This window comes from Ambystoma mexicanum, chromosome 13 (assembly GCF_040938575.1).
Source record: "Ambystoma mexicanum isolate Mex_15411 chromosome 13, UKY_AmexF1_1, whole genome shotgun sequence".
In the NCBI taxonomy this organism is placed as follows: domain Eukaryota; kingdom Metazoa; phylum Chordata; class Amphibia; order Caudata; family Ambystomatidae; genus Ambystoma; species Ambystoma mexicanum.
Window position 1 is genome coordinate 400,065,586 of NC_090938.1, and position 26,107 is coordinate 400,091,692.

The 26,107-nt window shown below is 48.0% G+C and overlaps 1 protein-coding gene across 2 annotated transcripts in view; it reads left to right on the forward strand.

Moving 5' to 3' along the window:
- The window catches only part of GMPR2 (guanosine monophosphate reductase 2), a 403,297-nt gene that overhangs the window by 295,636 nt on the left and 81,554 nt on the right, over nucleotides 1-26,107 (forward strand). For both annotated transcript variants that reach the window (XM_069633979.1, XM_069633978.1), the window contains exon 9: nucleotides 18,601-18,760. In XM_069633979.1, the coding sequence (XP_069490080.1) occupies nucleotides 18,601-18,760 (160 nt within the window). The remainder of the gene's footprint in view (nucleotides 1-18,600; nucleotides 18,761-26,107) is intronic.

Here is a 26,107-nt window from a genome sequence, read left to right on the forward strand (position 1 = left end):
CCGAGCGACCTAACCCCCCCCCCCGGGAGGGCTGCAACCGTGCCCCAACGCCTGCGCAGAGACCAGGTGAGCGTAACAACCATAGGTGGTCAGGGAGAGGAGAGAGAGAGGAGAGGAGAAGAGAGGAGAAGAGGAGAGGATCAGGATGTGAACAGCAGGAAAGATGAAAGCACAGCACAGCAAGTGGGCACAACTAACTTTGAAATTAGCAGGACAAACAAAAATACACTGCAGACACTAGGTACAGTTAATGGTAACAGAGAATCAAAATTAAAGTCAGAGTGAGAAGGAATAGTGAGTTGAGGGGGAGAAGTCAGGTGTAAGAAGCAGTGCTTAGTAATGGTGATGACCGGCGTGGAAGTGGAGGTGACACGTTGACCATCAGAGGGAATGCAGAGAGGCAGCCAGCTCAGTCAGGGAAGTCACACGGCAGCGTTAATGCGATGGTCATCTATGAAGGGACTTTCTGTAGCTTCTTTGAATAAGGCAAGAATGTGACTGTAAAGGTGGTAAACAACCCAGCAAAGAATGTGCGCTTCGTAGTGCGGCGCCAGCAGATCTAAAGCAAGAAATTGTAGGGAATGCTTGTGTGATCGAGCGTTCGCAGCTGATTACGATTGGAAAAACTATTAATTGCAAAATACCCCAACAGGGCTTACCTTCAATATGGGGTGGTAGGAAGCTGGTCCAACAGCTTCCCGCGCTGGTTAGAAGATGGGGGAGTGATGAACACTGATGCTGATGCACTGACTGGGGGTGAACCATATGCTGCTGCACAAAAAGAGGGGGGCCCTTAGAACCCCCTAGGCACAGACATGCTCAGACAGGGGCCTTTGATCACTGGCCTTCACTGCGGCCAGTAACAAAGAGGCACTCTGATGCCTGATGATGAGAAAAATGTGGCAGCCATGTTGGCAGGGTAGAGGCACCACAGCAATGGAGGGCCACCTAGGCCACGAGGCACCCAAGGTAGCGGTAGGGGCTGCAGCAGCAATGAAAGCACATCAAACAGTGCGGATAGTGAAAAGCACCCAAAGTGGCCACACGTTCAGCCCACGTCGGAGTGCAACAAAGATGAAAGAATAAATGTTTAGCAAAGCCCAGCAGGCCTTACCTAGCGTTGAGCTCGGTCTGGATGAGGCGCTCCATCCTGTGTGTGCCACGGCGGGGGAGCACACTGCGAATGATGATGTTGCAGGTAGGAATGCATAAGAGGATAAAGTTTCAAAGTTGTCTGATTCTTCTGAGTCTGATTCTGCCGAAGGGATTGACTTTGGCAGGTTGGTCTCTAACCCTGATGGCCCTGCAATGGATGGCAATTGGGTACCAAAAAAAAAAGGTTCAGGAGCGGGGGGTTTTAAGGCACTAGGTCTAATAAAGGTAAAGGCTGGTCGAAATTTCAGTATTATTCGATCCAACTGTTGTATATTATAATGGGAGAGAGGAAGGGTGTCTAATAATACTTGAGTTTTAAAGAACAGATCTTGTTGACCAGTCAGGATGCGTAGTTGAGAGAGCAAAACCTCTTTTAGCGTGAATACACGGTCAGAGTCGAGGAGTTCAACGATTCTATTTTCCCCTTCTGGTGATATGACAATTATCAGCATGAATTTTCAATTTGTATCAGTTGAATCACATCCCACACCTGACACCATATGTAAGGAAGGCATGGTGTCAAAGGAAGACAGACACAAGTGACCACAGTTCAAGGGTGTTTATTGTACTTTATCAAGGGTGTGATAAACCCCCATCTAAACCTAAATCTAAGATGGGAGCAAGCTAGGACCATCAAATAATAATAATGCAGTCCTAGTGGAGTCTCGTCAAAATAAAAGGGCCTATACTACCTCTAAGTCTCTAAGTCACAAATAGTGTGGTGACTGATGTTCATGAAAAAGAAAGAAGTGTTCACAAAATGATAATTCAGGATATTCAGGCCATTGGCCGCACTTCTCCATGTTTTCAACATGGGACAAGGAGGTTCACTCGAGCATAGCACACTTTTAGGCTTCTTTGGCACGAGGACACAGTTCCTTTACAATCATCAGGGCCTTCTATAACCAAGTCTCTTCAGTTACCAAAAGTCTCTGGCTTCAGAGGGCCTGATATCCTTTCCAAGTAATCACATTCACTCTTCACTCTGGATCCCCCGCTGCTGGGCCTCAGATCCCTTTTACATAATTAGTCTCCCTCAGCCGGGTTCGGACCAATTACGGTTCGTAGGTCCTTTCTCAGCTGACTCACGGTTCACCCCGGATCCCACTCAGTCGGGCTCAGGTCCCCTTTTCACAATTAGTGTCCCTTAGCCGTCTTCGGACCAATTACAGTTTGTATTAGCTATCGAAGACTTTAGAAATTGCACAGGGTTTGGCTTGACCCGTTGCAGGACCACTTCAATGCACAGTTCACAATTTTACACTCTCAGTTGGATACCTCACCTCACAGTCCTTCGAATGAGCACCCACGTGGTGCCGGACCACTCTGTAAATGGTATCTTGGGCAAAAAACAAGGGGGGTCCTGGGAGTCCCTCTGATGGACATTAGTCCCGGTTATGAGAGACTTACCCAGAGTCTTTTGCTCACTATCGTTCACAGAGGAGAAATATCTAAAACATTAGACTCCCAGGACCCACCCCCTTGATTTTTGCATATTTAAGTACCTTTGGGTCTCCCCCTAAGTTACTAGGGGAATCCAGACGTGGACCGCTTGCTCACTAATCTTAGAGAGGCACAGCTCCACCCGACTGATGAGGCCCAACCAGACCGAAACACGTGTCTGGGGTTGCTGTTGGTACTCTTGTTCAGAGGAGAATTGCTTAGCATTTCGGGGCTGCACTGCCCTGGGGCAGGACAAAGACTGATATGTTTTAGATATTTCTCCTCTATGAAAGATAGTGAGCTAAAGACTCTGGGTAAGTCTCTCGTAACCGGGACTAATGTCCGGCAGAAGGACTCCCGGGGCCCCCCTTGTTTTTTGCATATTTAAGTAACTTTGGGTCTCACCCAAAGTTACTAGGGGAATACAGACGTGGACCCCTTGCTCACTATTCTTAGAGAGGCACAGCTCCGCCCTACTGATGAGGTCCAACCAGACCGAAACACGTGTCTGGGGTTGCTGTTGGTACTCTTGTTCAGAGGAGAATTGCTTAGCATTTCGGGGCTGGACTGCCCTAGGGCAGGACAAAGACTGATATGTTTTAGATATTTCTCCTCTGTGAAAGATAGTGAGCTAAAGACTCTAGGTAAGTCTCTCGTAACCAGGACTAATGACCGGCAGAGGGACTCCCAGGACCCCCCTTGTTTTTTGCATATGGTATCTTGGGGCCATTCCCAAACGTTCAAACACAAAGTTCAATTACTTTTTAAGTTCCAATTATACTTGCATCGCTCATCGCCAACGCCACACACACAGTCTTCTTTATACAATGTTGCTGCTTGCAACCTTGGTTCTAACACAGACCGGTCTGCTATCAGTCTCTCTGACTCACCGGCTGTGCTGACTTTACTGGAGCTGCTTTGTTGTGGGAGCCAAGGACAGTACCACTGCGGCAATCGCTCCTCCCCACCTCGGCTATTGATCCAAGAGTGCCCGGGGTACCTTCGACACACAATGCACCTTTCTTCAGCTTTTTTTTTGTGAACAATTTTTATTTTGTTTTATATCACAACAACTTACAGACATTGCAGTATGTAGTACATTATATCACAGTACAAATCTTGTCTGTTTATTCCCCTTACCCTTAAGTCCCCCCTCCCCTCCCCTCCCCAGGCCTACCATACACCACACAGTTCTACAAGCCCTTACTTACTCTCCACCAACCACTCTGAGGTTTGCGCCCTCCTGTACGGAACTGTTTTCCGATTGCTCATTAACTAATGTAGACGTGGCTAGTTCCGCAATTAACTGTCTCCAGGCGCCCACCCCCTCTCCCTCCTGGTCCGAGTTCCTTCCTACTGCTTCTTGCCACACCCGTTTCTGCATTTGCCCGTTTCAGCAGGTCCCTCCACCATTCTTGCACCAGAGGCCTAGTCTGCTTTTTCTATCCCATCGCTATCCTGCGTTTCGCTAATATGTATGCCAGATCTCTTAGTTTACTCACATGTTTAGCTATTTTGGGCCTTGTGAAACCCCCCAGTAAGCAAGCCAGGGGGGATCCAATATCCAGGGTGATGTCTGCTTTTGCTAGTGTGCACCTTTCTTCAGCTTTAATTCCGGTTTTCCAGATGTCTTGCAGGTGCATTGTGGGAATTATAGTCCATGTTTCGAGGGGATTGGGTCCTCCGACGTATTCCATATCTATGACAGGTAATGTCCACAGCTGTGCTGCTTCGGAAAATCTTTGGCGTCTGCGTCCTGCATCAATGACGTCGATGCGCCGTCCCCGAGGACCTCCTCCGACGGCCGATGTCACCCGATGTGATAAGTAGGACGCACGACGCCCATAGCCTCAGTTCAGTTTTTTCCGCGAACTTGTTCGCTTCGTGAATCTCGGTACGCCTCGACTCGTTGGAGTTTGCTGTTTTCTATTCTCGGTTCGTTGAACCTGTTCGGTTTGTTGGGAAGACCTGTTCGTGGCGATGTCTTTCTCATCTTCGACCCCGCGTCCGGGCTTCAAGAACTGCGGGGACTGTGGATCCAAGATGTCGGTCACAGACTCGCACGACGCCTGCCTCTGGTGCCTCGGGGAGGCCCACGATACGGACGACTGTGTCGACTGCCAGTCGCTCACTGCAAAGGCCTTGCAGAAACGCAAGAAGAAGCTGTCGGTAGGCCGGGTGTCTAAGCCCCGGAAGTCGAGGTCTGCGGGGCTTTCGACCGAAGACTCGAGGGGTGAATCTCCGCGTTGTCATCGGAGGTCCGGTGGGTCTCCTTCCAGGAGTCGGTCTTGCCACTCCTCCGCCTCTTCTAGGCATTCCAGGAAGCGCCAGCATAGGTCGCCTTCCCCGTCCTCTTCCGAGGACTCTGCCCGTCGGCGGGTCGCTTATCCCTCCATGCAAGCGACACCGGAGGAATGGGCTTCCTTCGAGAAGCAGATGCTAGCGATTCTGGAATCGCAGGGCACCGGTCCGTCCGCGCCTCCGAGTGGGGTCGGTCGGCACTGGTCAAGAGACACCGCCCGTACGCCTTCGGGCTCGGGTGGTCGGCACGGCTCGCGGGAGAGGTCCCGCTCGGACAAGGGTAGCCGTTCTCGCCATGCCCGTTCCAGGTCCCGGTCCTCGACGCGCTCGAGACCGCGTGATCCTGTGCCGTCTTCGAAGAAGACGTTGACGCCTGTGGTGCCGAGGTCGTCGACGATTTCTCTCGAGGCTCCGCCTCCGAGGGGGTCGTCGACGCTGTCTGCGCCCAGGTTGTCGAGAGACACGCTCGGAGCTCCGGCTTCGAGGACTGTGTCGACGCCGCAGATGCTGGAGGCGTTGCAGTTGACGTCGACGGCTTTTCTGTTGACGCCGGCACCGACTCGTTCGGCGCCCTCAACGCCTTTTCTGGCGGCGCCGACTCGTTCGGCGCCCTCGACGCCTTTCGAGGCGGTGGTGTCAGAGGGGCCCCGTGGCACGGGGTTTGCCCCTAGAAAGGCTATGGCTAAGGTCCGGCACTGCTTTGGTCCGCAGAGGTGTTCCTCTCCCCGCCTGGAGTACATTTCAGAGGGTGATGAAGGCTCTGATGGCGGCCTGGTTCCGGTTACGGTTCCAGATGACCTTATCTCGGGCCATAGCCAGTTTGATGACCTGAGGCAGTCGCTGCATGATGCCAGTGGACTGGACACCTCTCCGGAGGTTGAGTTTTGTCGGCCGGAGCCTGGCACTCATGCCGATTCTTCATATCGGCGCCTTATGTCTCGGGTTACCGAGTACTTGGGTTGGTCAGCTCCCCCAGGGGAGTTCGTTCAGGATGATCTCACGGACATCCTTGATCTCGGTCCACCCACTGACCCGGTTTTGCCTTTTCATATGGCTTTGCAGAGAAGGGTGGCGCTGGCTTGGACTGCTCCGGAGAGTCTCCCGGCAGTGGGCAAGTCTTTGTCGTGAAAATACCGTCCAGCCAGTAGCGACCCCTGCTACTTGTCTAGGCACCCCACCCTGGAGAGTTTGGTGGTGCAGGCGGCTACGGCCCCGGCAAAGCAGGCGTCGTATCCTACCATCCCTCCGGATAGGGACGACAAACGTTTTGACGGCTGGGCGAAGAAAGTGTTTTCTTCTGGGGGTCTGGCGCTTCAGGCGGCCAACTCCATATGTGCCTTGTCTCGTTTCACACACACTCTGTGGAACTGTGTTGCATTAGCGGCTGAACATATTCCCGAAGGGGACGAACAGGATGGTTTCCTTGCTATGGTTCAGGATGACAAGGATGCTATGTGTGAGGCCGTTCAGTCGGGTTTGGACTTGGCGGATTGTGTCAGCCGGTCCATGGCGGCGAGCACGGTAATGCGCAGGTTTGCGTGGTTGCGGAAGTCTGGGTTCGCTCCTGATGTGCAGTCCCGGCTCCTCAACATGCCCTTTGACGGTGAACACCTTTTTGGCAGCAAGGCTGACGAGAACCGTGAGAGGTTGCAGACCTCAAAAACTGCAGCGAAGTCGTTGGGCGCTGCAGTTCGCCAACCTCCGTCTTTTCGTCCTAGGGGACAGCAATGGAGGGGAGGTTCCTTTCGCTATTACTCGTCCTTCAGTAAAGCGAGGGGAGCTAGCAGTCAAAGAGGCCATCGTAAGAGTGCCAGAGGTGGAAATAAAGGTACTCAAGGTGCCAAGGCCGCTCGGGCAGTTGCCTCTTTGCCCTCGGGCAACGCCGCAGCCGCTACCACTCAGTCATGAGGCCAGGTCCCATGGTTCACCGGTTGGGGGAAGGCTGGCGCAGCATCTTGTAGAGTGGCAAGCCATTACTTCGGATGTGTGGGTTCTGGAGATCATAACCCACGGCTACTGTCTTCCTTTTCTGCAGAGGCCTCACAACAATCCAACAGGGAGCCTCTCTTTGAAGAGTCCGGATCCGCTCCTTGCGCAGGAAATTCAAGCCCTGCTGGAGAAAGGCGCCATAGAACTGGTGCCTGTAGCGGAGAGGAACAAGGGATGGTATTCTCCTTATTTTTTGATTTCGAAGAAAGACGGGGGATTGAGACCCATCATGGACTTGCGCGGTTTGAACAAACTCCTCAGAAAGGACAAGTTCAAGATGGTGACTCTTTCTCAAGCCCTTCAGCTTCAGGACTGGTTGGTGTCTCTCGACCTCAAGGATGCTTACTTCCATGTGCCGATCCATCCCAAGCACAAGAAGTACCTGAGGTTCGCGGTTGGCGACTCGCACTTTCAGTTTCGGGTCCTGCCGTTCGGATTGACCTCCGCCCGAGGGTTTTCACCAAGCTCATGGTGGTGGTGGCAGCGCATCTCAGGAAAGGGGGGATTCACGTCTACCCCTACCTGGACAATTGGTTGATCAGGGGGAGCTCTCCCGAGCAAGTCCTGGATCATCTGTCCGTCACCTGCCACTCCCTTCACAGGCTGGGCTTCTCCCTCAATTTGAAGAAGTCCCATTTAACACCAACGCAGCGGCTCCAGTACATCGGAGCAGTGCTCGACACGTCCCTGGGGCAGTGTTTTCCTCCTCAGGTGAGGGCTCTTCACATTCAGCAGATGGTGCACAAGTTTCAGTTTGCCCAGAATCTCCCAGCGTCCGAGTTCTTGAGACTGCTCGGCCTCATGGCATCCTGCATTCTTCTAGTGCCAGAGGCTCGTCTGCGGGTGAGATCTTTGCAGTGGGCGCTCAAGCTTCAGTGGTCTCAGTCCTCTGGCAGGCTCTCGGACCCTGTTCAGGTGCCGCCCTCGGTAGCCCGGGACCTTCTGTGGTGGGCCGTCGAGGGCAATCTGATGAAGGGGGCCCCATTTTGGCTGCCCTGGCCGGAGGTGACGATCGTGACGGACGCATCCCTCACGGGATGGGGAGCTCATGCCAACGAGTTGACAGTCAGCGGTCATTGGTCTCCGTCGGAGTCCAGACTCCATATCAATCTGTTGGAGCTGAGGGCCGTCAGGCTAGCCCTGAAGGCTTTTCTGCCGACTGCGCGGAAAGAGTCTCCTGATTCTAACGGACAACACGGTGGCCATGCACTACCTCAACAAAAAGGGGGGGGCAGGGTCACTTCCGCTGTGCAGGGAGGCGATGCAGCTCGAGTTCTGGGCCATCCAGCAGGAAGTTTCGATCTCGGCGGTTCATCTGGCCGGAGACGACAACGAGATGGTGGACGCTCTGAGCAGGCAGAGCACGATCTCTCACGAGTGGGAGCTGGCTCAGGAGATTCTCCTGGAGATCTTCGCCCTTTGGGGGACCCCTCAAGTGGATCTCTTCGCCTCCAGTGTCAACCGGAAGTGCGAAAGGTTTTGCTCGCGGGAATTTCCTCCAAAAGGAGCCTTAGGAGACGCGTTCGTGGTGGAGTGGTCATTCCCACTGCTGTATGCGTTTCCTCCAGTCCCCGTCATCCTGCAAGTGCTGCAGAGGTTACGGAGGTTCGGTTCCCGGATGATCCTCATTGCTCCGGCGTGGGCCCGTAGGACGTGGTACCCGGACCTTCTAAACTTGTCCATCTGCCCTCCACGTCGTCTTCCCTACCGAGACGATCTGCTCTCACGGGAGGGGGGTCAGGTTCTCCATCCAGAGGTCAGATCCCTCAACCTTCACGCTTGGCTTCTGAAAGGTTGAGGTATAAGGATTGGGACCTCCCTGAAGACGTGATGGAGGTGTTGCTCTCGGCCATGCGGCCGGCAACAAAGTCTCTGTACCGTTGCCGTTGGAGAAAGTTCTGCGACTGGTGCAGAATTCAGAATGTGGATCCTTTTGGATGTGACATTCCCATGGTTTTGTCTTTTTTGCTTTCTTTGGCCCACAGGGGCTTGCAAGTGGGGACCATTAAAGGTTACCTGGCGGCGCTGTCCATATTTAAGCGCTCGTCTGAAGTTTGTTCCTATTTTAAGATTCCTTTGATTTCGCAGTTTTTGAAAGGGCTCACTAATGTGTTCCCTCCGTCACCTTTTTTGGTGCCAGGTTGGGATTTGAACCTTGTTCTTAAGTTTCTTATGGGTGCTCCGTTTGAGCCTTTACATTCTTGCCCTTTGAGGCTGTTGACTGTGAAAACTGTGTTTTTGGTTGCGGTTACTTCCGCTCGCAGAGTGAGTGAGTTACAGGCACTTTCAGTTAAGCCACCCTTCACTGTGTTTCATATGGACAGGGTTGTCCTTAGAGTTCGTCCTTCTTTTCTTCCGAAGGTGGTTTCGGAATTTCATTTGAGCCAGAAGGTTGTTCTTCCGGCGTTCTATCCTCCTCCACATACTGGTAAGGAAGAGGAGAGGCTCCATAGGCTTGATCCTCGGAGAGCGTTGAGCTTTTATATTTCGCGCATGTCCCGGGTCAGAGTGGACGATCAACTTTTCATTGGTTACGCTGGAAAGCGTTTGGGACAAGCTGTGACGAAACAGACTGTCTCGTTGGATTATTTTAGCTATCTCCGAGTGTTACCGCTTGGTGGGTAAGGACCCTCCGGCTGGCTTGTGGGCCCATTCTACCAGAGGAGTGGCTGCGTCTACTGCTCTGCAGAGGGGAGTTCCTATTCGTCATATCTGTGATGCAGCCACCTGGGCTTCAGTACATACTTTTGTACGTCACTATTCCCTCGATTCCATCAGAGGGCAATATCTGGCCTTTGGCAAGGCAGTTCTCTATTCCGCAATTTGATTGGGCATGCTAAATTTGTATTCTAAATTCTTTCCCACCTCCTTGCTTGGTACTGCTTTGGGAGTCTGTCATAAATATGGAATACGTCGGACGACCCAATCCCCTCGAAGAACAAGTTACTTTCTTACCTGGTAACGTTCTTTCGATGGGATGGTCCGACGGCGTATTCCATATCGCTCCCTCCCTGCCTTCCCCGCTGCAGAATTTCTTTTGCGATTGCAGCTTGCGTTCCGCAAGGCCTTGTGTGTCTGACTGGCAGAAAACTGGTGGCACACGTTCTGGGAAAAAACTATAACTGAGGCTATGGGCGTCGTGCGTCCTACTTATCACATCGGGTGACGTCGGCCGTCGGAGGAGGTCCTCGGGGACGGCGCATCAACGTCATTGACGCAGGATGCAGACGCCAAAGATTTTCCGAAGCAGCACAGCTGTGGACATTACCTGTCATAGATATGGAATACGTCGTCGGACCATCCCATCGAAAGAACGTTACCAGGTAAGAAAGTAACTTGTTCTTCTCGAACTACAGATTTGTGCTAGGAGACGTTGAATTGTGATTCTGGGTCATCACTGCTGATGGTTGCCAACATCTTGCTTGTCTGCTTAGAGCACCACTCGGGGTCAGAGAAGCCGATTCATGACAGTATGCCCCTCCCAGGCCCTGTGCTCCAAGTGAAAAAGGAAAATAGGATTCACCATTGTCCAGAATATGCAAGACGTCAGACATTGCAAGGCACAACATAGAAATACAGCTCACATCAAGTACTGTACTGTGACAGGTCTTCCAACGACACGCTGACACAGCCTTTACATTGTTAGAGGTGTGTGTATAAGCAGTGTACCATTTGAAGAGAAAACTAGGCTCTTCAGGCCTCCAGCCATGGGATTGATGTTGATGTTGGGCAGGGATTCAGTGTTATCACAGACTGAAGATTTCAGAACAAACTTTGAGTGCTGTGATTTTTATTTCTTGTGAAAATGAAGTATTTTGTTAGCAGCAGGGAATTCAGAGAATCTTGCAGGCAGGGGTGAATGTTCATTAAATGTAGCAATACAGTCTCTGGTTGTACTCACAGCACATCTGAAAAGAAATCTAAACATTGATTTTCAGGGGCAGACAGTGCCAAATTAGCAGAAGCAGGAGTTACTTCATTATCTGAAATCATAGAATTCTGAGAGCTAGTGTTTTCTGGAGATTGGACCTCATTTACAGCCCCACTAGAGCGTTGATTCAGTGCATCAGCAAAATTCTCTGAAAGGTAGTGTCTAATTCGAAATTCTTGGATCATAATACTAACAGCAGGGCTTTTTATCAGATCTGCAAATAGTGAGCTAATATTCAAGTCTGCCTTCTTGTTGAATGGATGAATTTGTTACTGAATGGACCTCAGTTTGTGTTGGCTGAGATATGGGATAATTGGAAGGCGCATTTGGACTGGTTCTGTGATCCAAAACTGAGTTTTAGTTCTGAGTCACAAATGGGCTTGTCAGGGCTGAGCCCATCATTCGACACTGAGCTTAAGACTGGAGCTACAGGCGAATTCTGAGATAGGCTCGGATCGGGGTCTAAGGCCATGTTGTTTTCTGACTCTATGGAGAAAATTAAGTCCCAGGCAAGGACTGTAGCAGAGTCTGGGATGATGGTAATGGAAAAAGCTTCTGAAAGAGCAATGGGCCTTTTATGTGAAGCGGTTACCTGACCAGTACAAAGGGAAACAACATCTCTTTAGATCTGGCAGGGGAAGCACAGGATGATTTATTGGAAAAACCATGAATTTTCCTAAGTTGAAGCTTGCAAGCATAGCTTTGTTCAACTGCTCCTTGTTATTTTGTATCAATTCATTAGTCTCGAATCTGGTTCTCATTTCTCCAAGCTTGATAAACAGAATGTCGGTTTCTGAACACAGTGATTTACTGCCTGTGAAAATGTAGCTCTGTGAAAGTCTTTACTAGTACAAGCCAGCATATTCATTATACAAATCATGTTTGTCTTCTAACATGTTAGAGCTATTCTTGTACTTGGTCTATGCCCAAAGTTTTTTCAGACTCTCAAGTCAGTTACTGATTTATCAGGCATATAAGGTGTTACAATGTGAATGCTAGCTACTGGATTGGTATGGGTGGCAGACAGAGGTGTTGAGCTGATTAATCCCACAGGTTGTATTGTTTGCTTGGGCACAGGCTTTACCAGTTTGTTTTCAGGACACTGAATGATTTGAATGGGGGGGGCAGAGTACCAGAAGCAGGCTTAGGGCTCCGAGCAGCCAGTCAAGAGAATTCTGAGCAAATAATCGAGAGGCTCCAATCTTCTGGCATCCAGTAGCAGGGAAGACCTTTCCCACACAGTTTTTAGTTTGCAGCTACCCGGCATCAAATGCTTGATTTCGAATTAATTGTGTCCTCTAACGTATTCCTCATCTTTGATATACTGCGATATCCTGCTTGCAGCTCAGAAAATGTTTTCAGCAGATGGCGCCATGCATCGTCATCGACCTCGTGTACTTTGAGAGCGTCCATCTTCCTCGAGTAAGACATTGGCACTGGTATATATGGCACGCACCGCTCCCCTTGCCTCAATTTCAAGCAGCTCTGTGAAAAAACTGAACATTGTGTTATTTACTGCGTAGTTCTGAGTATCGTTACAAACAATTTCTACTCATATCCTGAAAACGGGCTTCAAGAAATGTGCTGAGTGTTGGGCTAAGATGTCCATAACCGATCCTCTTCGAGCATATCTCTGGTGCCTGGGGGTGGGTCACATCATCGAAGATTGTGGCTCGTGCCAGTCTATGACTGGAAAAGCGTTAAAGGAGAGGAAGGAGAAACTTGCTTTGTGCAAACCATCCCCAAGGTCTTCCTCCGTGACCCCCACAAAAATGTTGTCTGAAGATAAAAGCCTAAGGGGGAGATCTCTGCACCGGGCCAAGAGGTACAGTAAACGTTTGAAGGGTTTGAGATCTCAGTGGTCCTCTTCGTCATGTTCTAGGAGATTGAAGAAAAGGAATCATCGCTCCAGATCCATTTCCTAAAAAGGAGGCTAGTCAAGTGGTACTGGAAAAGTTCTGATGGCAGATGTTGAAGGTGTTTGAGAAGGCGGCAAAGCCAGCTCCTTCATTGAAGTTGTTAGATACTCCCGGCCCCATCGCGTGAAAAGCTGATAGGGTGTCTTCTGTAAAAACCACTGACTGTGCGCCCGAGGGCCCGGACAGTAGGTCGATGGATTTGAAGACCTCGAAGGCATCAGATGGCCTCGACGGATCCTCCCTCTCCAGCCGATTAGTCGACGTCGAAGGCGTCAAAGTCGAGTCTTTGGATGCTGAAACAGTCAGGTTCGAAGACCGCAAGCACTTTTGAAAGTCTGTCAAAGATTTTTAAACGTCAAGGGTAAAGAGACTTTTGTAGGGCCATGGTCTCTATTTATGAGGAAGAGGTGGAGGAAGAAAAGCCCTATTTATAGTTATGGTAGGGAATACGGCACTCCTGGTGTTCCAGAGTAGCTGTTATCCCAGGAATCCAAAATGAGAGACCTTGTGGACACCCTGCAGGATGCCAGTGGTCTAGACACCTTTCCAGGGGTTGATTTTGGAACTCCTGAAGGTTCAGGTCATGCTGATGTATCTTATAGATCAGTAATGGCAAAGGTTATTGAATACCTTGGATGGGGTAGATCATCTGTTGAATATGAACAAACTGACCTTACAGATATTTCGGACAGGGGACCTCCTAGAAAGTTTTCTCCGCAGTGAGTATGGCACTGAAAGCAACAAATGCAATTTATGCTATAGCAAAGTTTACCTACACTTTGTGGGAGGTGATAGCCATGGCATCTGAACACATCCCAGATGGTGAAGAAAGGGATGGCTTTATGAACATTATTCAGGATGGTAAAGATGCTGTGTACCCATCATTGAATTGCATTAGCAGTTCTATGGCTTCCTGTGCAGTGCTTAGACGATTTGCCTGGCTTTGTAAATAAGGGTTTGCTTCTGACGTGCAATCCAGATTATTGGATGTGTTGTTTGAAGGGTCTTACTTGTTTGGATCTAAAGCAGACGAAAGTCTTGAAAAGTTGCAGTCATCTAAGGCAGCAGCGAAATCTTGGAGTCAGGCCATTACGCAGCCACAAAAAGGTCGAACAGCTCCATCTTATGCGCAGGGATGGAGAAATCGTTCATTTCGTTACTATTTCTCAGTTAGCAGAGGAAAAGCTCAATTTAACCAGAGGGGACAGAGAAGGCAACCTCGGGCGGTTGAGGACGTATAGGAAGAGGAGCTGCAGCAGTATCCGCTGCCTTGCCTTCTGCACCAACCAGTACCACGAAACCACTTTGGAAACTTGAATCAATCGACAATGGTGGGAGATTATCCCAGTATCTGAAAGAATGGCAAAGTATTACAGCAGATGCTTGAGCACTACAAACAGTTGCCCATGGTTAATGCCTCCCTTTCTAAAGAGGCCACCAGACTGTCCCCCAGGAGATAGCCCTTAAAAGTACCAGATCTGCTCCTCCTACAGGAAGTTCAAACACTGTTGCAGAAGGGTGCAATTGAACAGGTACCTGTAGTGGAAGGAAATCAAGGCTGGTACTCTCCTTATTTTCTGATCCTGAAAAAGGATGGAGGGTTGCGAACCATCTTGGACTTGAGATGCTTGAGCAAGTTCCTCAGGAAGGACAAGTTCAAGATGGTCACTCTTGCAGGTACTCTTGTTCAGAAGAGAATTGCCAGGCATTTCGGTGCTGGACTGCCCTTGGGCAGGACAAAGACTGATATGTAGTGGAAATTTCTCTTCTGTGAAAGGATGGTGAGCTGAAGACTCTGGTTGAGACTCTAACCCGGGATATAGGCTGGTAGTAGAAGAACTCCCAGAATGCCCCTTGTTTTTGCACTCTCGCAGATCCTCTAGGCCTGTGAGCTCCAGGATTGGATGGTGTCATTGGATCTTCAGGATGCTTACTTTCATGTGCCAATTAATCTCAAGCACAGAAAATACCGGAGATTCGCCGGTGATGGTTCTCACTATCAGTTTTGGGTACTGCGATTCGGGCTGACCTCCGCCCAAGGGTTTTCACCAAGCTGATGGCAGTGGTGGCAGCAGATCTACGGAGTGGGATTCACATCTAACCCTAGCTGGACGACTGGCTGATGAGAGCCCATTCGTCCAAACAGGCTCTGGAACATCTAGACAGCACCTGTCATTCTCTCCACAAGCTGTGCTGCTCCCTTAACTTAAGAAGTTCCACATGACACCTTCCCAGAAGCTGCAATTCATTGGAGCAGTCGTGGACTCTTCCTCGGGAAAAGCTTTGCCACCCGAGGTGAGGGCTATCCACATAGCGTAGTTGGTAAACAAATTTCAAAGTACCTCAAATCTTCCGGCCTTCAATTTTCTGAGGTTGCTCGGTCTCATGGCATCCTGCATTTATCTGGTGCCAGAGGCCTGTCTGAGAATGAGGTCTCTTCAGTGGGCCCTCAGGACTCAGCGGTCACAGTTCTTTGCAGGATGTTGGATCTGGTATGGATCCCGAACAGGGTCGCGAAGGATCTCCTGTGGTGGTCCATCAAGGAGAATGTGTTGAAGGGGGAACCCTTTTAGCAACTATGGACGGAGATTACAGTGGTGACAGACTCCCCCCTATAAGGTTGGGTTGGTCACACTAACAGGCTAACAATCAGCGGACACTGGTCTCCGTCGGAGTCCAAACTGCATATCAACCTTTTGGAGCTAAGGGCTAAGGCCCTCTGTACGAGGAAAGATTGTCCTGATAATGACAGACAGCACAGTGGCCATGCATTACCTCAACAAGAGAGGTGGTGTGGGGTCACTGCTTCTGTGCAGAGAGGCAATGCAGCTCTGGTTTTTCATCTGGCCGGAGAAAAAAACACGGCGGCAAACGCTCTGAGCAGGCAGAGCACAGTCTCCCAGGAGTGGGAGTTAGCTCCGGAAGTCCTTCAAGAGATCTTCACCCTTTGCAGAACCCCCAAGTGGATCTGTTCGCGACCAGTGTCAACCGGAACTGCAAACAGTTCTGCTCCAGCGAATTTTCCCCGAGAGAAGCTCTAGGGACGCGTTCGTAGTGGACTGGGAATTTCCACTTCCGTACGCGTTTCCGCAGATCACCATCATTTCTCATGTTCTCTGGAGGCTGTGAAACGTTTTGGAAATCCATGATCCTGATTGCCCGGACTGGCCCAGGAGGACGTGGTACCCAGAACTTCTGGAAATGTCCATCTGACCTTGAATTCATCTTCCACAAAGAGAGGACCTTCTCTCGCAAGAGGGGGGGTTGCATTCTTCATCCAGAGATCAGGACCCTCAATCTCCATGAATGGTTTCTGAGAGGTTGAGGTACAAAGATTGGGACCTTTCCGGAAAATGTCATAGAGGTGTTGCTTTCAGCCAGAAGGCCAACAACAAAAAGTTTATACTGCTGCCTTTGGAACACATGTCGCAGCAGGTGTAGAGATAAAGGAATTGATCCATTTACTTGTGACACACCATCAGTTTTGTCTTTTCAGACACGTCCAAAATGTCTGTAAATAAAAGCCTGAATGGGAGATTTGGCAGAATTTCGGCCGTTCAAAAATTCCAAACGCGTGAAAAGTTCGACCAAATCCCCCATTCAGTGCTAAGGGCTGTGGCGGTGTCCCCCCGCACCCTTGTTCACTATATTTTGAGCAGCGGCTGTGGGGGTGTCCCAAGCATCTCCTCCCCAAAAATATTTTTGAAAAAGGAAAGGACGCTGCAGCGCCAGTTCCCGATCACAGAAGTGAAAGGGAACAGGCGTTGCAGGGACACAGCTAGTCGGCGGCACACAGCAAAGTGTACTGCTGCAAGGTAAGTATGGGGTTAGGGGTGTGGGTGGGGGCCAAGTCAGAAATGTTCAGGAGAGAAAAGACCGAAGGTTATTTTTGGAAAAATAATCTCTGGTCTTTTCTCCCTTGAACTTTTCTGTCAAAGGATTCCACTGCCAATCCATTTTTCTACTACATTTAACGCATCAGGGGCTACAGGTTGCTACACCCAAGGGCTATCTGGCTGCGCTGTCCATTTGTAAGCGCTCTCCATAACAAGGTTCCTACGTCAAGGTTCCGATAGTCATCCAATTTCGGAACGGGTTGACCAACATCTTCCTACCAGTTCCTTTTATTGTTCCGGTTTGGGATCTTAACCTAGTTTTAAGCTTCCTGATGGGTTCTCCATTTGAACCATTACATTCTTGTCCACTTAGGATGTTGTCTTTAAAAACGGTATTCTTAACAGCCATTACTTCTGCTCGCAGAATGACTGAGCTTCAGGCCTTGTGTTCAAAACCACCATTCACGGTCTTTCATTAGGACAAGGTAGTTTTGAGGCTTTGTCCCTCTTTTCTGCCAAAAATAGTGTGAGAATTTGATCTGACACAAAAGATTGTCTTACCAGCCTTCTACCCTCCTCCTCAACCATCTAAAGAGGAGGAGAGATTACACAGACTGGACCCAAGAAGAGCCTTGAGCTTTTACCTCAACAGGGTTTCTAAAATAAGAGTAGACGACCAACTATTTGTTGGCTATGCGGGCCACAGAATGGGACAAGCGGTCACCAAACAAACGCTGTTTCGGTGGATCATACTTTGTATATACGAATGTTACAAACTGTCTGGCAAAGAGGTTCCCGAAGGTCTAAGGGTCCACTCAACCAGAGGTGTAGCCACTTCTTCAGCCCTCCAGAGAGGGGTGCTGCTACATTGCATCTGCAATGCTGCCACCTGGTCTTCTGTGCATAGATTTGCAAAATATTACTGTTTAGATTCCCTTTCAGGTCGGGAATCCAGATTTGGAAAGGCTGTGTTACACAGCATAAAACAAAATTAAATAAAAATAGAAACTCCTCTTTCCCACCTCCTGCAACATACTGCTATGGGAGAATATCAAAGATGGGGAATACGTGGGAAGACACAAGCCATTCGAAGAACATATTACTTAACCCTGGTAATGTTCTTTCGACTGGATGTTCCTCCCACGTATTCCTCATCACCCTCTCATCCTTCCCCTCTGCCAAGAAGGAGTTTCTGTGGCTTACACCTTCCTCTCCGTTAACTCTCAAGTATTCTCATCTTCGAGACTGCTGTGCTGGTGAGAGGAAAAACACGAACTGAGGAAACTGGCATGGTGCATGCCATATATACCAGCATCGATGTCGTACTCGAGGAGGACGGAGGCTCTGGAGGGACGCGAGGTTGACGACCATGCACAGCATCCTCTGCTGAAAAAGGTTATCGAGCTGCAAGCAGGATATCGGAGTATATCAAAGATGATGAATATGTGGGAGGAACATCCAGTCAAAAGAACATTACCAGGGGTAAGTAATTTGTTCTTCTCTAGCTGTGGAGGCTCACTATTTTCAAGTTCTGAGTCCACAAATTGGTATGTGTTGTGTGAGGTTTAATTTACAGGTTCAGATTTTCTAGGACATAGTTATTTTCATAAAGTTCTTGGGAGGCCTTTGCTGGATATTTTATAGTTGAGGTAATGTTAAGATAAACATATAAAACAAAATTGCAATCAGTCACCTCTATGTCAGCTGTCACTAGGACTTGTGTGCCTCTAACAGCAGCCTTCTCTGTTTTTGGATGTTGGCTTTCCTATTGTTATTGGATTAGCTCCACAAATCCTTGTGCCACTCCTAAAGCAGTTCTGTGCCTGTGTTTAGCAAACTCTACTGATCATTGTGCCCCCACCAGTGCAGCAGTGTCAGTACGTGTGAGTGTGTGTGTGTGTGGATGTTGGCTCTTCATTATATGTTTTCAGGCATCAAATGCTCTGTTTCACCATGACAGTAGTTGTCTGTTTTCTTTCAACTTATGTTCCTTGGATCACCATTCTGTGTTTCTCACCACATATAGGGGCTGGAGCTGACTTTGTGATGCTAGGAGGCATGTTTGCTGGCCACACAGAGTGTGGTGGCGAAACAATTGAGAAGAATGGGAAGAAATACAAGCTTTTCTACGGGATGAGCTCAGAGACAGCCATGAAACGTCACGCTGGGGGCGTGGCAGACTACAGGTAAACAGTACATTAAAGCAGGAGCTGCAACCACTAAACCAAGGCAGAAGTCTGAAAATAGGTTTCAAACACATCTAAATTGCAATTTACAGGCCTTGAACACAAGGTAATCTTCGTGCTGGCTTCATGCACATTGAGAGTGCCATATGTATACACGGCCGGGACACAGCTATAGTTCTCCAGCTGAGCGTGGGGGGGCGGATACTAGTTGGTGAACTACAGAAGGATGTGCAGAAAAAAATCCTGGGGAGCAAGATTCTCTGTTAATGGAAACTAGTCTGAAGAAGCTGGATAAGGTTGCATTGTTTATATGATGCGGTAAACACTCCAACAGCTCAGGTAGGAAATAAGAACAAAGGTAAAAAGAAGTTTGGGAGGACCTCTAGGAGTGAAATAGATAACAAGATCACTTTCCTACCGACAACACAGGAAGGGTGTTCATACCTCAGGAGAGAGATGTGACTACTTTGTGTCATAGATGCCCTCAAGAATACACCAACTCCCAGATGAGGATCAAGGGTTTTTATTTTTAAATCAGAAAAGATCCTAGTGGACATCAGTCTCTCCCATGGGCGGTCCCATCCTAACCCAAACGTCCCTCAACCCCGGTTGATACTAGTGATTGGTAACCTCTACTGTCTAAAAGCAACCTGTCTTATTTGTGATGCCTGGAAGGCAAAATAACTTATCTATCTGAACTTCCTCTGGGAACCATTGAGGTGACACTGATCAATCACTTTAAGCACTCGTCTGGTCTTCCTCGCCCAGAAGAGAGTAGAACATTCTGGAAAAGAGTAGACATTCTTTTCCCTAATGTTCTACTCTCTCTCTCCTTCCCTGGTTCTCTCCTCTCTATCTGTCCCTCCTATGGCATCTCTCTCCCACCTACACTCTTCCACTTCTCCCACCCCCAATACTAATACCCCACACCACTACTTTCACCTCTACCACTCCTACCACCTCTGCACTTCTACTCTGCCCCAACTTCTCCTTAGTTACCCTCCTTTCGCTCCCTCTGTCACCCTTCATTCAGTACAACCACTTTCTTTCACTAGCAAATACCTCCCCTATTCTATAAACTGCCCCACGCTCCTTTACACTGTTCTTCCTTCATTTGGTCTGCTGCCTCCTCCTCTGACCTCACCCGAACAGCCTACACCTTCCTGTTTTGATTTGAGAGGTTTTTTTGGGGGGTTGCAACTTCTTCGGCCTTGCAACCTATTTAATTGTAGGAATATGAGTGTCGCGTGAGTGTGAACAGGTTCGGAGGAACCACTACCCCACCTCTGTGGTTGTGTATATATTCGTTGTTTTCACACAATTACACTGCGCCACACATTATTAGATTTCAAAAACCTTGATTTCAAAAAGGTTATAGCCAATCTCCCAAAGGAGTCCCCTTTTACATGACACATGTTTTCGGCTTCCTTTTTCAAAAACAGGGCATATATTCCAGTCACATTTGTCCAATTAATGTTCATTCATTGGTGATTCAAGTCTTGTTTTCATAAAGGTCCCAGTTTAGAAATCCCACCTCTAAAGTCTCTGCTTGTGTCTCCGCACGTCGGCTTCGGTGATCTTGTGAAGCCCAAACATGTGTCATGTAAAAGGGCACTCCTTTGGGAGATTGGATATGACCTTTTTGAACATTAAATCAAGGTTTTTGAAATCTAATAATGTGTGGCGCAGTGTACTTGTGTGGAAACAACAAATATATACACCTTCCTGTTTTGTATTGTCCCTTATATCCTGCTTCTATTGGTTCTCACATTCAGGTTCCCCAGGCCAATCCTTCCCTGTGTGCCCCGCCTGCAAGGTGTTGGATATCAAAACACATATACGTGGGTCTAACCCCGACCCTTTCTCTTTTGCGTGTCCACCCTGGCTCCTCAAGGGTAGTCCACCATATTAAAAGTTCCAGTTAGTGTGAGGGTTTAAGTCCTTGGTATGGCAGTCTTTATTAAAGGGCTGCTCTGTTACCAGTAAGTGGTTTTGTCTGAAGGCGATTGCAGTCTGAGTTCAAGCAAAACTCCTTTACTCTGATGCAAGTGAATGCAGTTGCTGTAAGGAGCTGATGGCAGTGTTCTGCTTTCATGCTGACACTTGGCATGGTAAGTTCTTCTGTGTCACACAGAGGTTTCCTGGTGTTGTGCTGCCGGTTGAGGTGCGCTGGTACTTGGTCCCCTTCTGTAGGCTCTTGTGTGCTGTTTCTCTTCGGTCCACCAGTGGGGCTGCTGGATCTTGTGATTTTCTAGAATAAACAGAAAAACTCACCAGCATTTTGTAACAGAGGTATGGGATGATTAAGAGTGTTACTACTGTCAATCTCATGGGCACATAGAGAAGGGACAGGGACTGTGGCTCTCCCAACTGCCACCTTCCCCCTCTAGGGTAGGACTGGCTCAGGCTTCCACTTTGGTAGGCCTCTCACCCCGGGCTGAGAGGGGTCTAAATCCTGTCACATTTGCCACTCCTTGCAAGGATTGAAATAAAAGAAGCTACATACCTACAACGGTGTGCAGTCATAATGTCGACAGTCAAAATGTCGACAGTCAAAATTTCGAAAAATAAATGTCGAAAAAAATAATGTCGACAAACAATAATGTCGACATTTTTCGATATTTTTTAGAAATTTTGACTTTATTGTATAATTAAATATATATATATATAAGATGTGTTGAGTATGAGGGGTGGTTGGGGGGGTGTGGAGGGGGTGGCAGGGGGGTGTTGGGTGAGGGGGGGTTGGGGGGGGGACCCCCCCATAGTAAATGATACTATTTTTATTTATTTAATTATTGACTAAATAAATAAATAAATATATAATTGGTATGTGTTGAGTATGAGGGGTGAAAGGGTGGTTGGGGGGCGTTGGGTGAGGGGGGTTGTGGGTGAGGGGGGGTTGGGGGGGACCCCCCCATAGTAAATGATACTATTTTTATTTATTTAATTATTGACTAAATAAATATATAATTGGTATGTGTTGAGTTTGAGGGGTGAAAGGGTGGTGGTGGAGGGTGTGGGGGGGTGGCAGGGGGGTGTTGGGTGAGGGGGGGTTGGGGGGGACCCCCTCCATAGAAAATGATCCTTTTTTTGGTTATTTATTTATTGAATAAATAAATAAATAAATAAATCTATAAATAGAATGTGTTGCATATGAGGGGTGGGAGGGTGGTGGTGGGGGGTGTGGGGGGGTTGCAGGAGGGTGTTGGGTGAGGTGTTGATAGTTTTAAGGGTTTATAGTCATAATGTCTAAAAAAAAAAGTCGACATTTTTTTTTCGAAAAAATGACTTTTTACATTATAAGTATAGGATGTCGACATTATTATTTTCGACATTTTTTTTTCGACATTTTTGTCTGTCGACATTTTTTTTTCGACATTATGACTATAAACCACCTACAACATTGGTTCTCCATCATGGGAAGTCCATTAAAAGTAATATACTCTGAGGTTCTATAAACACTTTTTTAAACTAGAAGAACAACATACCTTTCATCATAGAAAATAAATGCCTATTTCTTTATGTTATTTTTCCCCAATCCAAATTCATTTAATCCCCAAAAAGCAAAATATGCTACTTTTGTATTACCATTTCAGAAAAGGAAAAAGAGAAAATATGTTAACAAGCAGTTCTACCATGCTAAGAAAAGAAAAAGCTACTGTACTTTAAGGCAGCTAGACTGATCAGTATCCCCTCATGTTTTTAATTGATTGTTCCTCGCAGAAAAACAAACTCGGTAAGTGTGCCTCCTCTTCTATCACACCAACCTGAGATGGTTGATGAAAAATCTGCAGACCAGTAACTCCTCAGCCAGTACGATTCAATTAAATCCATTCTGCAATGATATTCTAGAATGAGAGGAACTGGAGAAAATACGAACGGAAACTTGTTGTCTATAGGTATCAAGAAATGATCACCTTCAGACTTCCCGCACTGCCCCAGGCAGGAAAGGAACATGCTGCAGTGTGTATTTGAAGATCGTACAGAGATCCACTTCTGATAAACTGTATTGTTTGAAAATCAAACCAATTACAGAGTTGTAAATCCACCAGAGTTCGATACCAAACAAAATGTGCCTGCTTGTGTAAATCCCCAGGAGGTTGAGTCTCCAATAGGTGTATGGTATGAACTATTGGCCACCTGCAAACCTGAAGTATTGGAAGGCAAAGATGAATGGAATAAGTTCCTCTCCTTTGCTCAAGTAAAACAGTCCTCTTTTGCGAGTTAAGACCAACCTGCTCTTATTCCCGAACTGTGGTAGAAAAACCTTGAAGGCCAGATATATTGAGGAAATGCAATTGTTCTTTATGTTAAGAACGTTGATTGGAATATTTGAAGGTTTTTTCTATAGTCTTTAATGCTGCCATTCAGTCCAGTTCAAAATGGTGTTGCGGAAAAGGGGAAGGTAGCAGAAGAGTGGGCTTGAAGGGGAGTGACTTGGACAAGAAACAGGGTCTAGTGGTGAATCAGAGCTTAGTTAGGAAGCAGGATGAAAATGGGAATAGGAAACAAACATTCAAGGCATGTAGTTTGCTACCTTTTCCACCCAAAATGTATGCACTTGGGTTGACTTCCAGGCTACAACGATAGTGTCGTTTTTAAAGAAATTAAGGATGGCTCCTCAAACAAACTTAGAACATTCTGATTGATATAATTTGTTTGTTGAAAGCTTCTCATAGAATGTTCTGACATTTTGACCACTGCAGAATTCCTTATACTCTATATTGCACCGCCAATGTGGATACCCACAAAGTTTTTTTTATTTTTAGGGGACATAGCTGAGACTTAAGGGTAGAACTTTGTTCTGAATATGGTGCTAATTGTACACCTCAGATAATTCCTGCTAGAGTCAAATATTGGAATGTAGAAGGACAGAATATCTGATTTTGAGACATATTTGAATTCATGTCTGGGATGTGCTGAGCACAAGAAGAAACAGATTTGACCATGCAAAGACAATTTCTGTCACTAAAAATTGAGACACCCGGCTCTAATGCTACTTCTGGCGTAGGTTATAAAGCATGTCAAACTAATAGTCTGAAAATTACCTAGCCATCATCCAGTCCTGTATGTCGGCTACCTACCTCATCGCAGCCAAGACCAAATTCGTCCTCATTGGTCCACCCTCTAAACAACAACTTGTCCAACAATGGCTCAGTGATATGCACCTTGAACAGTGGTCTTCAAACTTGTTTGGCCTGGGCCCCCCTGAGCACAATTTGGGCAGGCCTGGCCCCCACAAAAATGCCAAACGGACAGTATGTACAAATGGCTATGAACTATTGCGTGCCGTCACTGCACCCGACTCCCAGTATAGTCTGGGTTCCGCCACCTGCTCCGATCACAGTCGCTGGCCTCCCTCATCCCACTCCTACCCAGTCCTTGGGCTCTCCCCACCCCATCACAGACCCTGGGCTCTCCCCACCCTGCTTCCACCACTATCCCAGTGCTCCCGCTCATCCTGCTCCCACCACAGTCCCTGGGCTCCCCCCACCCTGTTCCCAACACAGTCCGAGGGCCAGTGGTAGCTGGCGAATTTTTTTAAGTTCAGGGGCATAAATATTTCCCACAAAAATGCCATAGCGACCGAGCGTAGTGAGGGAGCCTGAAACAATGAAGAGGGGTTTGGTGAGTTTTCCCCCCGTGAATCTTTTTTTAATAATGGGTTAAAATGTTGCATTTTAGAGCATACTTTAAAAATAAAATGGGTAAAAAGCCAAACAGTTTGCAATTGGCACTGGGGGGGGGCGGGCAAAGGGGAAGGAAGCATGGTATTTTTGACTAGACACCTATGATAGATATCCAGTAAAAAAAAAAAAACATCCCTGTCCTCTGGGCTCCACAGCACCTCTGAAGGAGAGCTGATTATGGCAGGTGGGTAAGGGGATTGTGCAACAAAGGCATTTTTTAAATGCCTTTCTTGTACAACCCTCCTTCAACCCTATACATACATATATATATACACACGCACACACGAACGCGCACACACACACACACACACACACACACACACACACCTCCCCCCCTCTTCCCCCCTCCCTTTTTCATGCTGGGCTCACGCGTCCACCCAGCAATGGGGCCACACCCCTCAGTTTGAAGACCTCTGACCTAGAAGGATTATATCTGCAACTCTGATTCAGCAGCAGCCTGTCCTTCCAGAAACACATAGGCAAGAAGGCCCAAACCCTTCATCCCGCTGCAGTACTTCCGGTCCGGACCGTAGTGCAGGTCCCTGTATTGTCCAACATTGATGGAAAAAATGCCCTTCTGACAGGGCTCCCAGCTGCTCACTTGGTTCAATTGAAAGCTGTCCACCATGCTACAGCATGTCTTATTATGGGTGTGCGGAAATATGACTGAATCACCTCCGTCCTACGCGAACTGCTTTGGATTCCTCTCCAGGCCAGAATACTGTTTGACTGCATGTATCATCTACAAAGTCGTCACAAGTAGCACACCAGCCTATCTGCCAGCTAAGCTCCACATATCTGGTGGCACACGCTTCTTGCACAGAAAATTGACCAACCGTCTTGAATCACAACTAGTCCACAACAAGAGGACGCAAAAACAATCCTTCTCTTGTCATGCCCTCACAATTGTCCAATTTCGCATCTCTCTCAAAACGTGGCTTTTGCAACAGAACCTAACCATGGACTAAACCCAATGGACCCACAAAGTGCAATGTACACTACTGCACTTCTGTTGAAAGGTGCCAGCGAAAATGCTGGCTACCCAAACCTTGGTCAGAGCTCTGCTGCTCTCGAGCTACGTCCGCACTTTAAATAATAAAATAAATAAAATACATTGTGAACTTCTGTGTTCCATGATGTGTGTGTGTGTGAGCAGGGGGGGGGGTAAGGAAGTCAGCACTGGGAGCTGGACAGATTCATTACAGTACAGAGTCGTGGTCCTGGACACGCAAAATATTGTGAGGTCTTGTTTTCCCCAAGGAGGAAAGAAAATGAATCATCACATAGAGGTGAAGGGATTGATTGCAGTTCAGACTGGTTATCTTTTGCGAACAGTTTAATATGAATGCTTGTGTTCCACCCACGAGGAAGAAAGCAACCAGCATAGCACCGAGTGCTGTGGTTGGAGGGATTCATTACAGCTCAGCCTGGTGATCTTAGGAAAAGTAGTACATCCAGAGTTCTTGAACCAAGGGGAGAAATCCGTCCAGTCAGCACTGCCAAGAGCATGATTTATGGCAGAGCACTCTTATGATGTTTGGCAATATTACATTTTACGCTGCAAGGGTCTGGAAGGAGGAAACTGACACAAAGGTGGCATGTTTTGGGGCATAGACTTATTTGAAGGAAAATAAAAGAAAACCCTAACTTTCCCTAA